The sequence below is a fragment of the Notamacropus eugenii genome, chromosome 1 (genome assembly GCF_028372415.1).
Source record: "Notamacropus eugenii isolate mMacEug1 chromosome 1, mMacEug1.pri_v2, whole genome shotgun sequence".
NCBI classification, from domain to species: domain Eukaryota; kingdom Metazoa; phylum Chordata; class Mammalia; order Diprotodontia; family Macropodidae; genus Notamacropus; species Notamacropus eugenii.
In genome coordinates, this window is record NC_092872.1 from 501,710,406 (window position 1) to 501,726,168 (window position 15,763).

Genomic DNA, 15,763 nt, shown 5'->3' on the forward strand with positions numbered 1-15,763 from the left:
ACATTTGAACTGGATTAAATATTTATTTGAATAATTTTTAATATGAAATAATAATTAAAAATAAATAATATCAAACATTAAATTAAATTTGAATCTGACCAAATCTATTTATCCTGGATTGAATTAAATTGAACAAAACTGAACTGGATAAACCCAATTTGAACCACATAAAAATGGTTTGAATTGAATAGAACTAGTTTGAACCTGTTAGAACTAGACTGAATCAGGTTGAAACTATTTGGTTTGAACTGAATTATTCAATAATTCAATAATATAATTCAATAGGCACTTAAATATTCTTGGTAATTAAGTCCATAGGTAATCAGGCATTAGATAATTATGTAATTAGGTACTTACAGACTTAGATGGTTAATTAAAGTACTAAAGTACTTAGGTAATTGGGATTTTAGGTAATCAGTTAATTAGGTACTTACATAATTAAATATTTAGGTGCCTAGGTATAGACATTTAAATACTTAGCAATAAAATACTTAAGTATGCATGTAACTAGGGATTTGGGCAATCAATTAAGTACCTAGGCATTTAAATAATTAGGTAATTAAGTATTTATTCACCTACATACTTAGGTTCTTAGGTACATAGGCATTTAGGTAATTAAGTACTTAGGCATTTAAATGCTTTGATAATTAGGAATTTAGATGCTTACTCCCTATTTAGGTACTTTTGAAGTACAATGAAATGGTTTGAATCTTATTGAACCAATTTGAACCAATCTGAACCAGTCTGAATCAGCATGAACTGGTTTGCACTTGATTAAACTGGTGTAGTTTAAAATAGATTGAACAAAGTCACTTTATTATAAAAGCACTTCAGTAGTTAGGCACTTAGGTACATGGATAATTCAGCACTTAAGTATCTAGCTACTTGGGAACTTAGATACTTAAGTAGTTAGGTCCTTAGTTGTTGTTAGGTACTTAGGTAATTAGTTAATTTGGTTTATTGGTAGTTAGGAACATAGGTAACTAAGTACTTGAGCATTTAGGTACTTGAGTGTTTACTTACTTAGTTACTTAGGCATATAAATAATTAGGCACTTGAGTATAAAGATACTTGGGAATATAAGCACTTAGGTACTTAGATAATTAGGTGTTTAAGAACTGGTATACTTAGATATTTAAGTACTTAGTGACTTAGGAACTTAGGCACTAAGGTAATCAGTTAATTAGTACTTAGGTACATAGATACTTAGGGACAGAGACACTTTCATTCTTAGGTAGTTAGGGATTTGGGTAACATTGGATATTTCAGCCAAACTGGCATTTTATTTGATTTGCCCCCCAGTAAAAGATACAATTAGGATTGAGGCAACTAGGTGGTACAGTGGATAGAGCACCAGTGCAAGAGACAGGAGGACCTGAGTTCAAATCTCACCTCAGACCCTTGACACTCACTAGCTGTGTGACCATGGGCAAGTCAATTAACCCCAATTGCCTCATCCTGGGTCATCTCCAGTCATCCTGATGAAGATCTGGTCACTGGATTCAGATGGCTCTGGAGAAGTAAGGCTGGTGACCTGCATCACTCAAAACAAAGTCTAATGCAAGTCATGTCATCATTTCTCTGATGGCATGGTCTTCTTTGGCAAGGAAGGACAAACACACACAATTAGGATTAATGCTGTTCCACTGAATTAATAGAATTTTTCTTCAAGTGAAAATAATTAAGTTCCCCCACCATTTTATTCTTGCATTTGACAACAAATGTCTCTCCAATGTATGATTCTTTAGTAAATCTGCGCATTCTAGGCAAGTCCTCTCCTACTCTCTGCTCTTTCACCTCTCGGGCATGAAGAGGTGGCGCTTCTTGCCAAGGCAAATTCCTCTACTCGTGCTCTTGATTCCATTCCATCCCATTTTCTCTAGCAGATTGCCCCTTTATCATCCCTACTCTCTCCTGGTTCATCAATTTTCCTGAATTAGGAAAACTTCCTAATAAAGACAGCTGCCCCATAGTGGAATGAGCCCCCTGAGGTGGTTCTGATTTCTCACACCCTGGGGAGAAGCTTGAAGCAAAAGCTGAGTGAACACTTTTCAAGGAAATTCCAAAGGAGATTCCTGTTGGTATGGGGTAGATAAGGTGACTCTTAGGGGCCCAACTAACCTGGACTCAAAGTGCAGATATGTTGTGTGAGGAAACAGCAGAACTGAGAAGGGCTCTTTCTGCTATAAGTACCTGCTTCCCTGCCTCTTAGACTTACACTTTTACTAGCTTCCTATAGATCTGGTTTACTTCCTTTGCCTTTTCTCACTAATCCTCATATTCCCAATTCCAAAACAACATCTGATTCCTCCCTCCATCTCCTCTCCTTCCTTCACCTTCTGCCTCCCCCACTCCCCTGCAAGAAATACATTCCATAACACTCCTTTTACCTCTGCCTGACTTTTGCCACTTCAGAGAACCTGTTTGATTTCAACCATTTCCTTTTAGTCTGGCCTTTTCAATATGGCTTTGAATCTTTGGTTCTTTACAATTGAAAAATCCAAATCCAATCATTTTTCTTCTCCTTCCTAGTCAATGACATCTGTGTGGCTTTGTTCGAGCCTCAGTATTCTTCACTCTTTTGGCAGCAACAGCTTAAACCAAACTGTTGCAAAAACCAGTCTCCTTTTAATGTATTTTTATGAAGTGCAGTCCAATTATTTTTATCTTCCTAAGGGATCCATCCAATTAGGCAGAGTCATAATGAGTCAATGGACAGAGAGCTTTGTAGCCATATTTACATCCAGATTAATGGGATCCAGGTAAGATAACTTCAAAATCAGCATCATTCTAATACCTTTGCCTTTCCTTTTTCTGCCTTCAATGTCAGGCACATTTATAGAGACAGACCTTGCTATAGGCAAGTGTCAGTTTGGGGTTCAGAACACTCACCTTATAGGAAAGCCCCCAAGTGGCCTGAACAACCAGCTCTCAAACAGACTAATTTCTTTGAAAATAAGGGTTGTTGTGAGGATCAAATAAGATAATGTAGGTAAAATGCTTTGTAAATAGTAAGGGACCATATAAATGTCAACAATTATTAGTATTTTTGTTATTATTATATTGTACTGCTACCCATAAAAGGTAAAAAAAAAAAAAGACCCAGACAAGGAAAGCTTCCAGTATATAGAGTGGATCTTCTATGGAGCATATAGAATGGCACACAGTATTATAAATAACATTGGCAAATGGGGCTTTACCCTAAGGCACTGAAATATGTATGTGGGGGTGGGGTCGAGAGCAGGTTTGTGTTTCCACTGTGCTTTGAAGTCTTTCATTGGCCCCATGCCACCAGGAATGATCATTCTTCCTTCCCAGGACTTGGACCCCACCTCAGAGAAAGTCTTGTTTCTCCCTTTCTCAGAGTCTGCTTTTCCACACTGCCATATCAGCGTGGCCTCATGTAATTGGAGTGGACTGACCAACTCAACTCTACACATCCTTTACTTTCAAACCCTTGCCATGTTGCTTTGTCATTGATCATGCTCTGTCACAGCCCAACCTTATTATTATTATTCCCACCATATGCCTATTTTATGTCTATTCACCTGCTCCTGAATGGAGCTAGATTAAATCACACAACTCTGCCATTAGGGGCCACTAAAAATCTATGTTATCTCTTCTTAACTGGATTCTCACTGTAGCAAGGCAATCATCCTAATCCACCCAACTGATTTGCTCTCCTACTTTCCACAGATACTATTCTAAATCTTCTCACTCCCTACCCCTACCACTGAGTGAAGGATTTCACTTTAATATTTCATTGGAAAAAATGAAAGTCTTCATTTCCCACCATTCATATTTCTTTTCTCGCTGTCTTATCCTTACTCCATTTTCAGAAGAAGACATGGGCCTTTTCATTGCCAAGGTCAACCATTCTATGGGCACTCTTGATCCCATTCCCTCCCATATTTTATAGAAGATTTTCTCCACTGTCAGCCTCACTCTCTCTCTTATCTTCAGTCTCTCTCAATCTAATAAGACTTGAAAATCCACGCCTTCTGAATTGTTGTTTTTAAACTGCTGCTTGATCCTACCTTCCCCATTAGCTATTTTTCAGTAATTTTCTTCCCCTTTCCAACTAAAATCCTTGATAAAATCATCTAAATTTGGTATCTCCACTTCCTGTCCTCTTGCTATTTTTCTGAACTTTCTGAAACCTGACTTCTTACTTCAACATTTGACTGACACTACTGTTTTCAAAGTTACCAAAGACTTCTTAATTGCCAGTCTGAGTATGTTCTCAGTCCTTATCCCTCTTGATCACTCTGTAGTATTTTAGATGGGTGATCACTTTCTCTTCTTGGATGCTCTCTCTTCATTGTGTTTTTGTTGACTTCTGGGTTTTCTCCTCTGTCTTACTGTTCCTTTGCATTCTATTTTTCAGATTCTAAAGTCCCTGTAGGCTCTATCCTTGGCCCTCTTATCTTTTTCATTCTATATCATCTCATGTAGGAATCTCATCAATTTCCATGGGTTCAATTGTCATTGGTATACAAATGATCCCCCGATCTATGTGTCCTTAGCCTCTTTCCTCAGCTAAATCCTCTATCACCAATTAACTGCCTTTTGGACATGTCAGATGAATGTCCCATAAGAACCTCAAACTGGCACATTCAAAACAAAACTCATATTTCCCCTAAATTCTCTCTTCTTTCAGATTTCTTTATTACTGTCTATCACCAATATCCCAGTAACCCAAATGCACAGCCTGAGTTTTATTCTCAACTCTTCATTCTCACTAATTTGGCATATGTAATAATTTACCAAATGTTGTATCTATTATTAAATGAATGCTTTGTGTCAGGCATTGTGATAAAGGCAGGGGAAAGTCTCTTGTATACATCCCCTTATCTCCACTCACAGCCACTACCCTAATAATTGTCCTCATCATCTCTTGGGTGGACTATTGCTAAAGCCTCTTAATTGGTCTCCCTACCTCAAGTCTGACAAATTGATATTCCTAAAGCATATGTCTGACCTTGTCACCTCTTTTTCCAATCAGTAAACTCCAGTGGCTCCCTACTACCTCCACGATCAAATATAAAATCCTCCGTTTAGCGTTTAAATCTCTTTAGAACTTGGCCCCTTCCTACTTTTCCAGGTAGAAAAGCTATGATCCAACTACACTAAGCTTCGTGCTGTTTCTTGTGCATAACACTCCATCCCCCTATTCCTGCATTCTTTCACTCACTGTCTCCCATAGCTGGAATGTTTTCTCACTTCACATCTGCCTCTTAGCTAGCTTCCTTTTAAGACTCAGCTCAAACACCATTTTCTGCAGGAGAACTTTCCTGGTCTCCTAGTCACTAGTACTTTTCCCTTTGAGATTTTTTTTTTCTGTTGTTGCTCAGTCTTTTCTGTTGTGTTTGACCCTTCGCAACCCCTTTTTTTGGGGTGTGACATTTCCTTTTCCAGCTAATTTTACAGATGAGGAAACTGAGACAAACAGGGTGAAGTGGCTTTCCTAGGGTCACATTGTTAGTAAGTGTATGAGCACAGATTTGAACTCAGGTTGTCCTGACTCCAGGGTCAGTGCTCTATCCACTGCGCCACCTATCTGCCCCTCTGAGATTATTTTCCTTTTATTTTGTATTTATCTTTTATGTGTCTATTTATTTATGAAGTTCTCCCCTATCAGAATATGAGCTTCTTGAGGGCAGGGATCATATTTTTGCATTTCCTTCCCCTGCATTTACCACAATGCCTGACACATAGTACTCATTTAATAAATGCTTGTTGACTTGACTTATTGTCAGTTTCCTGATCAGAAGGCCTATTAAGTTTGTGTTTTAACCAGTGGTCACCATTCCACTGCTCACAAAGTGCATTTACCAACCTATGTCTCTCATCTCCTATTTCATTACGGATACCCCTTCTCTAGAATGTTTTTTCTACAACTATTAACACCTCCCGCGCCCCCCCCCCCCCCCCCCCCCCCGCCTCCAATCAGGGGCTCTTATTCTGTGTTCAGGAACTTATTTTTTAAAATTTTAATAGCTATTTCAATATAATTGGTTTCATTTATAGCCCTCGATATTTTATTTTTTGCATTTTAAAGCATCATCCTGAGAAGAGATCCATAACTTTTGCCAGACTTCCAAAGGGATCCACAGTGCAGACAAAATTAAGAACTCCTGCCTATGTGTCTGAGGTAGGATTTGAATTCAAGATGAGTCTTCTTGACTCCAGCCCCAACACTCTATCCACTGCACCACCTAGCTGCCTGAGAAGATTTACACCTTTGTAATATTGTTTTGTCGATTGGTTAAGACTTAAGAAAGTAATGGGGAAAATATTAATAATGAAAATTAAACTTATAAGCGTGTCATGCATACTTTTTTGGAGAGCTAATTGTTAAACATTTACAAGCTCCATTCCTTTCTTCACTCTCACTGCCACCAGCCCTGTTCAGGCTTTCCTCACTACTCGTCTAGACTATTTTAATAGTTTCTCAATTGGTCTCCTTGCCTGTGGGTTCCACCATCTCTAATCCATCCTTCATCAATTCCCAAAATAAAGACATGAGTCTGACAGTGTCACTCCTTTGCCTTGAAGAGATAATTTCCTGAATCTAACATATGAAGACTTCCACAATCCGTCTCCAAGCTAACATTCCAGCTTTATTTCACATTGTTCTCCTTCATGCACCCTATGTTCCAGACAGATTGGACTACTTCTGTTCCTTAAAGACAGCATCACATCTCCTGTCTTCACAAATTCACACAGGCCATCCCCTTTGTTTAGAAACATGCTCCCTCCTCATATCTGCCATTCAGAATCCTTTCCTTCCTTTCATGCTAAGCTTTGGTACTCTTGTTCTCCCTAAAACCTTTCCCTGTGTTCTCTCCTGGCTAAAAACCATCCATCACATCTCCCCCAGGAAAAATGTGAGCTCCTGAAGGACAGAGATTCTATCCTTTTTTACCTTTGCATAGAGCAAAGTTCTTTGTACATTGTAGACATTTAATAAATATGTGATGAATCAATGCTAATAACTGAGTGACTAAATGCTGGCCTCAGTCTATTTTCCTTTAACATCAGATCCCGTGATCAGACTTTCATCCTGGCCCTAGATAACCTACTCCCAGATTTGAGGATGTCTTGAAGAAGGGGAAACCCTTGAACTTCCTCCCTCAGAAAAGGCTAGCTTTAAAATGGACAAAATACATCATCGGTTTCATGCGGTGAACTGAGGGGCTCCAGGAAGCATCTCCCACCTAAAAATCTCTCCCCTAATCAGTTTCCCCAGCCCCTCAAGTTCCATTATTATTATCCATTTCCCAGGGTTAAAGAATACCTGCTCCATGCTCTTTTCAAATCAGCAAATACCTTTTTATAGAGTGATATACCCAGCACAAATGAATGATCAGAACACTTTCCTCCCACAAAAGAGAGGAGAGATTATGACTGAATATATAAAATTTGGGAGTCATTTGCATGACAGTTGAACACTTAAGGGTAGATGAGATGACTAAGGAAAAGAGTATAGAGTAAGAGCATGGAGGAAGAAGAAAAGGGGCCCAGGTCTGAGCCTTCCGAGATACCTATGCTAAGAGGATAGGAAGAAAATGATGAATCACTGAAGAAACCAAGGAGTGGTCAGTTAGGTAAAAGGAGACCCAGGAGAGAGGAAAAAAGGAGAAGAAAGTATTTAAGAAGTAAGGATAGTTAATGGTAGTAACTGTTGAAAGTGCAGAGAGGTCAAGGAGAATGGGAAATGAGAAAAGGTTATTTAATTGAACAATAAGAAATCATTAGTGATTTTTGTGAGAGCAGTTTCAGTAAGTGGTGGCATGATAAGTAGAATTATAAGAAATTGAGGAGGAATTTGGTGGTGAATACAAGGAGTTTTTAGGAGTTAAATGGCAAAAGTTGAGGGAACTGAGAATATTTAGCCTAGAAAAAAGAAGGCTCTTGGGACACAACGTAGCTGTCTTAGAGCATGTGAAAGGCCATGAAGTGGAAGAGGGATTAGATTTATTCTGTTTGGCCCCAGAGGGCCAAACTAGGAGAAACAGTTGAAAATTGCAAAAAAAAAGAAAAATTAGGTTTGACAACAGGGGAAAACTTTTTAATAATTAGAACTGTCCAAAAATAAAATGGGCTCCCTCCTGGGAGTGTATTACTGCTCAGAGGAGATCTTCAAGAAAAGGCTGGATGACCATTTGTCAGATAAGTTGTAGCGGGGATTCTTTTTTTGGCTTTGGGTTAGAGTAGACAGCCACTAAGGTCCCTTTCTACTCTGAAATTCTGTGATTCTGTGAAAAGGAGAAGAAATATAGGCTGATATCTTAAGTGGATGGCAGTGTTAAGGGAAGCTTTTTAAAGGATAAGAGATGAATATATTTTTAGGCAGTAGGAGAGGAGACTCTAGATAGGGAAAGATTGAAGATAAAAGAGAAAGAGAATGATTGATAGGGAAAGTTCCCAGAGAGACAGGGGAGGGAAGGAATCAAAGTACCAACTGAAGGAATTAGCTTTTGCAAAGAGAAGGGCCACCTACTCCTCTGGGGCTGGAACAAAGCTGGAGGGAATGGATGAAGATGTAGAGATTCTGAGATGTGGAGGAGGCGGATAGAAGGAGCCCAGGATGAATGGCCTTGATCTCAGCAAAGTAGGAAGCCAGGTCATCGGTTGTGAAGCGAGTAGTGCTGGATTTGAGAGCTTGAAGAGGGAGGAGAAGGTTTGGAAGAGACTGTTGGAAAAGTGACTGAGGGTCAATCAGAAATGAATGAAAGCATTGTGGTGCAGCCATGATAGCCCAGATGAAGTGAGATAATATTGTTAGATAACGATTGAAGTGGACCCAATTGATATGACTTTGTGACTTCTTCCAGCAATGTTCAGTGGCTTGGGAGTAGGAATAGGGATGAAATATGGATAGTGATCCAGGGTTGAGGATGTGCAAGACAGGATTTTTGCAAAAACAAGGTGGCAAGACTCTTATCTGGGGACTGCAAATTTATATTAATATCAGCCTGAACTAAATAAAACTGGGAGGTAAATGAAACCTATGCTGAATTCCAACGTCAAATAGAAATATACTTTGGCTTCTTCTCTCACATTTTTCAGTGAGGTGAAACAAAAGCTGACCACACTGTGATGTTTGGAAATGCTGGGAAAAGAGGTAGATAAGTGATAGAATTGTTTTTAACTTTCCAGTTTGGAATCTATTTCCTTAAAATGAATGAAATGATGGAAACTTAGAGGCTTGACTACAGGTAGAAGGCTTCAAGGACCTGTGGTCCAATAACTACTCAGTTGCTTTCTTTTGTACTGAACAATTCCAGGAGCAGAACCTTACCAGATGTGAGTACCAGGGAACATGGAAGGCAGCACTTGATTCTTCTATTAGACCCATCATGAGAAAACAACATCTTAAAAAGCCAGATGTCATTGCCCATCCATTGTGGAGCTCTCAATTTATTGTTCTGCTTTCCCTCTCATTCCCATTACACCCCTAGAGGATCATTCCCCAGTGGCATCTGCAGATGCACTAAACCCAAAGAAAACTCAGGAGGTAAAACCAAGAGTTTCTACTGGGAAACATCTGTTTCAGCATCAGCAAACAAACAGCCAGCCAGTCAAAAACCACAGCGTTTGTTCTGATGTGTGTGTAACCAGCATTTCCACAAGGTTCTGAGTGTCAAATTATTTATCTAGGCTAAATTATTTTTACAATCATTGTCAGGCCTGTTTGGTTACAGAGCAAACATGCCTGTCAGACTGTGTGCTGGGGAGTGAAGCTGGCAGAGGCACACTATGATATGGTCTCTCTGGGAACTCCTGGGTGAACTCAGTCCCTGATGTGGACAGTGACAGAGGGGCTACCTACATATTGTCAGTCTAGAAAAGTGCAAGCCTCAGAGACTCTAAAGTTTGAGACACTCTTTGATTTGCCCATGATGGAACGAAGTAGCAATGTGCCCAGATAGGCATTTATGCTATATGGGAAAATGCCCTTGCCAAGGGATGATAGATATCCTGCTCTTCTTTTAATGGTTTAGAACACATGGGGAAAAAGAGCTGGCATGTACCAGGTGGATTCTCTTTGCTGGGTCTGGTTGATAAGCACTGCTGGGAATTCAGGAAGATACAATGGGACAAGGTTCTTTTGTTTGTTTGTTTTAACAAATTGACTCCCCTTATCCCCATCTCAGGTGTTCAAAGTACTCAGAGCCCTCAGCACTAAGGCTTGCTGGCTAGGGATGCCTCCAGGCATCTCTCAGGGTACAGAAGCTTCTCAAACCTGTTTGGCATTTCTCTACTCTCATACAGTCTTTGCTGAAAATCAGTGGATGTTCATGATCAGCTGAGTGTAACAGAAAATACAATGGCCTAAAACTCAGGAGACCTGAGTTCTAGCCTTGGCTCTACTAAGCATTTAGTCTCTCTTAGCCTGAGATTCATCATCTGGGAGATTAAGGATGGAGGAGGATGGAGGAGGATGGAGGAGGATGGAAGAGGATGGAGGAGGATGGAGGAGGGTGGAGGAGGATGATGGAGGATGATGGAGGATGATGGAGGATGATGGAGGATGATGGAGGATGATGGAGGATGATGGAGGATGATGGAGGATGATGGAGGATGATGGAGGATGATGGAGGCTGGAGGCTGATGGATGATGATGATGGATGATGATTGATGATTGATGATGATGATAGCTAACATTCACATAGCACTTGCTATGTTCCAGGCAATATGCTAAATGCTTTACAGTTATTATTTCACTGTATCCTCACAGTTACCTTGGGAGGTAGGTGATGCTATTATCCCCATTTGACAGATAAGGAAACTGAGTCAAATAGAATTTCAGTGACTTGCCCAAGGTCACACAACTAGCAAGTGTCTGATGGAGACAACTATTCCACTATCTACCATGCAAAGCTGTCACCACAAAAGTGCTTTGTCAAGGGCTATAGAAATGTGATTATTTATCTTATGGATATGGGCCAATTATTCTCTGAATCTGAGTTGTGTGAAATCTGAACATGACCTTTAACCAATGTTTTTTTCAATGTGTAGAAATATTTTTTTTCCTTTAAAAGAAGTATTTCAAGGGGCTATCACTGAAAAAAAATTTAAAAATGAATGAAAATTTAGGAATGAACCACTATATACTATTATCACTAGAGAAACAAGCTAATATAACTTCTTTAAAAACCTGAGGAAAATCTATTATTATTATTATTCGCTGGTACTTATACATACTTTTCATTGGTAATAACTATAATAATTTGTTCTGTCATTTTCAGTTGCATCTGACTCTTTGTGACTCCATTTCGGTTTTTCTTGGCAGAGATACTAGAATGGTTTGCCATTTCCTTCAGCTCATTTTATAGAGATGAAACCGAGGTAAGCAAGGTTAAATGACTTGGCTAGGGTCACACAGCCAGTGTCTGAGGCCAGATTTGAATTTTTGAAGATGAGTCTTCCTGACTCCAGGCCCAGATCTCCAACCACTTAGCTTCCCCAACTGTAATAATAGCTAACATTTATATAATGTTATGTGCCAGGTATTGTGCTAAGCATTTTACAATTATACTTCCTTTCATTCTTACAACAACCCTGGGAGGTAGGTGCTGTTTCTACTTCCATTTTATAGATGAAGAAATTGAGGTAACCCAGTGTCACACAGCTAGTATGTTTCTGAGACCGGATCTGAGACTAGGGTCTTCCTGATTCCAGGCACAGTGCTCCATGCATGATGGTACCACCTACCTGTCCCATATTCACACTGATACAAATACACCAAAGATCTATGGTTGCATCAGCATAGAATCTCAGTATGAGAAGTTACAGCCTTTCTTCAATGTAGTACCTAAATCCTATGAAGTGGTTTGAGCTTCAGTGAGGTTACACAACTCTCCAGTGTTAGAGGTATATATTGAACCTCAATTTTCCTGTTTCCCAATCCAAACTCAACTGTTATACCATAGTGTCTCTACTCAGAACACTACTGAATAATTATTATTGTACCACCCCAACAGGGGTACTTTGAGGATTGTAGGAGATAATAAATGTGAAGGCAATTGGAGAAGCATAAAGTGTTATGCCTCCAGGTACAGTATCATGTTTTGGACTCTTCCACTTCTGAGGAAGAGTTTGTATTCACACCCAGAGAGCCCCAATTTGGCAGAACCAGGAGTTCATGTTCAGAATGGCGGTGATAGTGGACCAAAGGCCCCAGAGGCAGAACCCTATAGGGGTTGGGGTCTCTGTGGTCTGGCAAGACAAAGGGGAGAGGCCTCCTTAAGGGCAGGAAACCATTTAGGATGTGTAAATGGTAGTGTTGTGGCTCTTCTTACTGATGAGCAGATGGAAAAATGACAAACAGATAGGCAACGGCAGGGGAGTCTATTAATGTGCTGGGTGGTGAATCTACTACACAGGAGGCTCTCCTCATGACATTACACTTGGACTCAGAGGCATGAGAACAAACATCCCAGGGCCAATTTTCCTGATTATTTCAAAATTGCGAAGTCTAAATAGGACAACATGGATTTTTGGAAACCACAAAGTAGACTGTACTACTGAATAGGAAGACACAAATGCAGACCAGAATCAGATTTTCTCTCGTGCTGGGAACATCTTGCAATTCTCTTCAAAAATCAGATTACTGTTGTCAAATGGGGGCCATTATCACCAGAGATATCAAACCACCCACTTCATCTTACCTCTCGATCCAGTCCAGCTGCTACCGTGACAATATCTCCCGTTTCACTGTTAATTGTGAACATATTCTGGGATGGGCTCTGAGGGGTCTGAGTTACAATGCGGTATCTCACCATACCATTGGCAGTGGTACTGTCATCAGCATCATTGGCTGTCACTGTCATCACATAAGTACCTGGAACAGAGAGAATTCATCACTAGGTAAAGCAGAATTTACAATCATAGTTTGTTTTCACTTTGTTTTGTTTCAAGAGCTGGACCAAAGAGAAATAATTAGGTCCAAACCCTCATTTGTCAGGTGAGGAAACAAGTTCAGAGAGAAATGACTTGCCCAGGATTACTTAATTAGTACTTAGTAGTAGAGTTGGCACAGAGACCTTAGGCCACTCTCTCCTAGTACTCTTTCACATGCTGTTTCACTCTCCAACTCATTATTGACACATGTTATGAAGGACATAAACAAACTGGAGTGCATTTGGGAGACATCAGCCAGGATGGTGAGGGGGACCAGACACTGTCATTATAGATTCAGGTGAAATAACTAGGAGTGTTTAGCTTAGAGAAGAAAGGTCTGTTCAATAAGAGTAACATGGCAGGGTGGACATGATAGCTACTCAAAAATCTTCAATGGCTTTCCATTTGTTTCAGGATAAAACACAAACTCATTGGCCAAGCATTCAAGAGCTTCCACAATCTGACACAAAATTGGCTTTTCAGTCTTATCTCATATTGCTCCTTTCATGCACGCTTTGTTTTAGCCATGCTTTATTTTTAGCTGTTCCTTGAACTTAGCTTTGTTTTTCCCATCTTTGAGCATTGGCAGGCACAAGCTGTTGCCCACACCTGGTACACATTCCTACTCACCTCTGTTTCTAAGAACCTTTATCTTCCTTCAAGGCTCAGATCAGGCAAGATTCCCTCCATAATACCTTCCCTCTCAGTTGTTAATTCTCACTTCTTCCTCAAATTGTGTTGTATTTATTTTTCTATCATACTGTATTCCATGCCCCTAGGAGAACGGTAACCACGTTGATGGCAGGGATGGTTTTATTTTTGCCTTTGTATCTCTGGCACCTAGTTAATTAAGTTTTAGTTTTCAATATTCACTCCCATAAGTTTTAAATTTTCTTTGCCTCCCTCCCTTCTCCTCTCCCCAAAGTGGTGTGCAATCTGATATAAGCTCTACATATACAGTCTTATCAAACATTTTCTCATTAGTCACGTTGTACAGAAGAATTAGAATGAATGGGAGGAACCATGAGAAAGAAAAAACAAAACAAAAAAAGAGCGAATAGTTAGCTTCAATCTACGTTCAGATTCTTTTCTCTGGATGTGGATGTGGATGGAATTTTCCATCATGAGTCTTTTGGAGCTGTTTAAGGTCCTTGCATTGCTGAGGAGGGCTAAGTCTATCAAAGTCAGTCACTGCATACTGTGGCTGTTACTGTACATAATGTTCTCCTGGCTCTGCTCACTTCACTCAGCATCAGTTAAGATAAGTATTTCCAGGTTTTTCTGAAGTCTGCCTACTCCTCATTGTTTATAGCACAATAGTATTCCATTACATTCATATACCACAACTTATTCAGCCATTCCTCAGTTGATGGACATCTCCTTAAATTCTAGTTCTTGGCCACCACACAAAGAGCTGCTATAAATATTTTTGTACATGTGGGTCCTTTTCCTATTTTTATGATCTCTTTGGATACAGCCCAGATGTTATATTGCTGGGTCAAAGGGTATGCACATTTCTATGCCCCTTTGGGCATGGTTCGAAATTGCTCTATAGAACGGTTGGGTGGGTTCACAATTTCACCAGCAATGAATTAGTGTTCCAATTTTCCCATATCTTCTCCAGCATTTTTAATTTTGCTGTTTTGTCATGTTAGCCTCAACAAATATTTCTTAAGGGCTTTCTAGGTCTAGGTACAAGGTACTTTTACTTATTCAGCGATGCCCACATAGTAGAAGCTTAATAAATGTTGACAGAATTGGTCAAAGGGCACAGCTAAAACCAATGGTGGAAGTTGCAGAGTAATAGATTCTAGTTCACCGTAATGCAGCATTGAGTTCCAGAACCAGTTCTACCACTAAGTTCTAAGTGAGTGTAATCTCTCTGAACCTTAGTTTCCTCACTTGACAAATGAGGGTTTAGACTTAATTATCTCTCCTAGATCCAGGCCCCAAACAAAGTGAAACACAGATTTCAAAGGAAGTTCATGAGGAAGGACTTTCTACGGGTCAGTAGGTAATGTTCTTTGAGATAGTGGGGTCTTCTTCACAGTGGGTCTTGAAGGGAGATATTGGAAGGCCAACTGGGAATATTAGAGAAGGTATTCTTATTCAGCAATGAGTTAGACAAGATAGCCTTTGATATTTCTTCCAACTCTAAGATTCTGTGAATTTTATACAGGAACAAAAGCTCCTACAATTTACATATAGGTTCTAGGCTTGAAAGAAATCTCATGGACTATCAAATCCAACCCCCTAATTTTACAGATGAATAAACTGAGACCTAGTGAAGTTAAGTGACTTGCCCAAGGTCACATAGGCAGCAAGTGTCAGAGATGTCATTTGGGTCCAGTACTTCTGTCTCTAAAGCCAGGGCTTTTCTGCTGTACCCTGCTGGCTTCACATGGCTAGTTAGAAATATCAGTCCTCAGTTGAGGAGGAGTGGAGCCAAAATGGTGGAGAAAAGGCAGGGATTCACCTGAGCTCTCCCCAGACTCCTCCAAGCACCTTTAAGTAATGCCCTAAAACAAATTCTGAGTGGCATTACCCACAAAAGAATAGGGTGAAACAGTTTTCTAACGTATAAAAAGTTAGATTAGAGAGAAAGATCTGTCACACCCTAGTGGGAGTGGAGCCCAGTGCAATACAGCACCAGACTGGGGCCCAGCAAACCAGGAGTAGACCTTGGGAGCCATTGAATCAGCAGTGGTGGCAGCTCTTAGCCCACAGATGGTAAAGGGGTAGAACAACTGGTCAGGAGGAGATTACAGTTTGCTGGCACTGTGGGACAGGACTCTGTTGCTTTGCCCATACTCAGACTTGGGTCACAGTCTAGAGTGGTAGTCCCAGGGTG

General features: G+C 40.0%; 1 protein-coding gene across 1 annotated transcript in view; it reads right to left on the reverse strand.

The window, feature by feature from the left end:
- Positions 1-15,763, reverse strand: part of CDH4 (cadherin 4) — a 1,168,514-nt gene that overhangs the window by 182,689 nt on the left and 970,062 nt on the right. Inside the window, exon 7 of the mRNA XM_072633380.1 lies at positions 12,681-12,853. Coding sequence (XP_072489481.1) covers positions 12,681-12,853 — 173 coding nt within the window. The remainder of the gene's footprint in view (positions 1-12,680; positions 12,854-15,763) is intronic.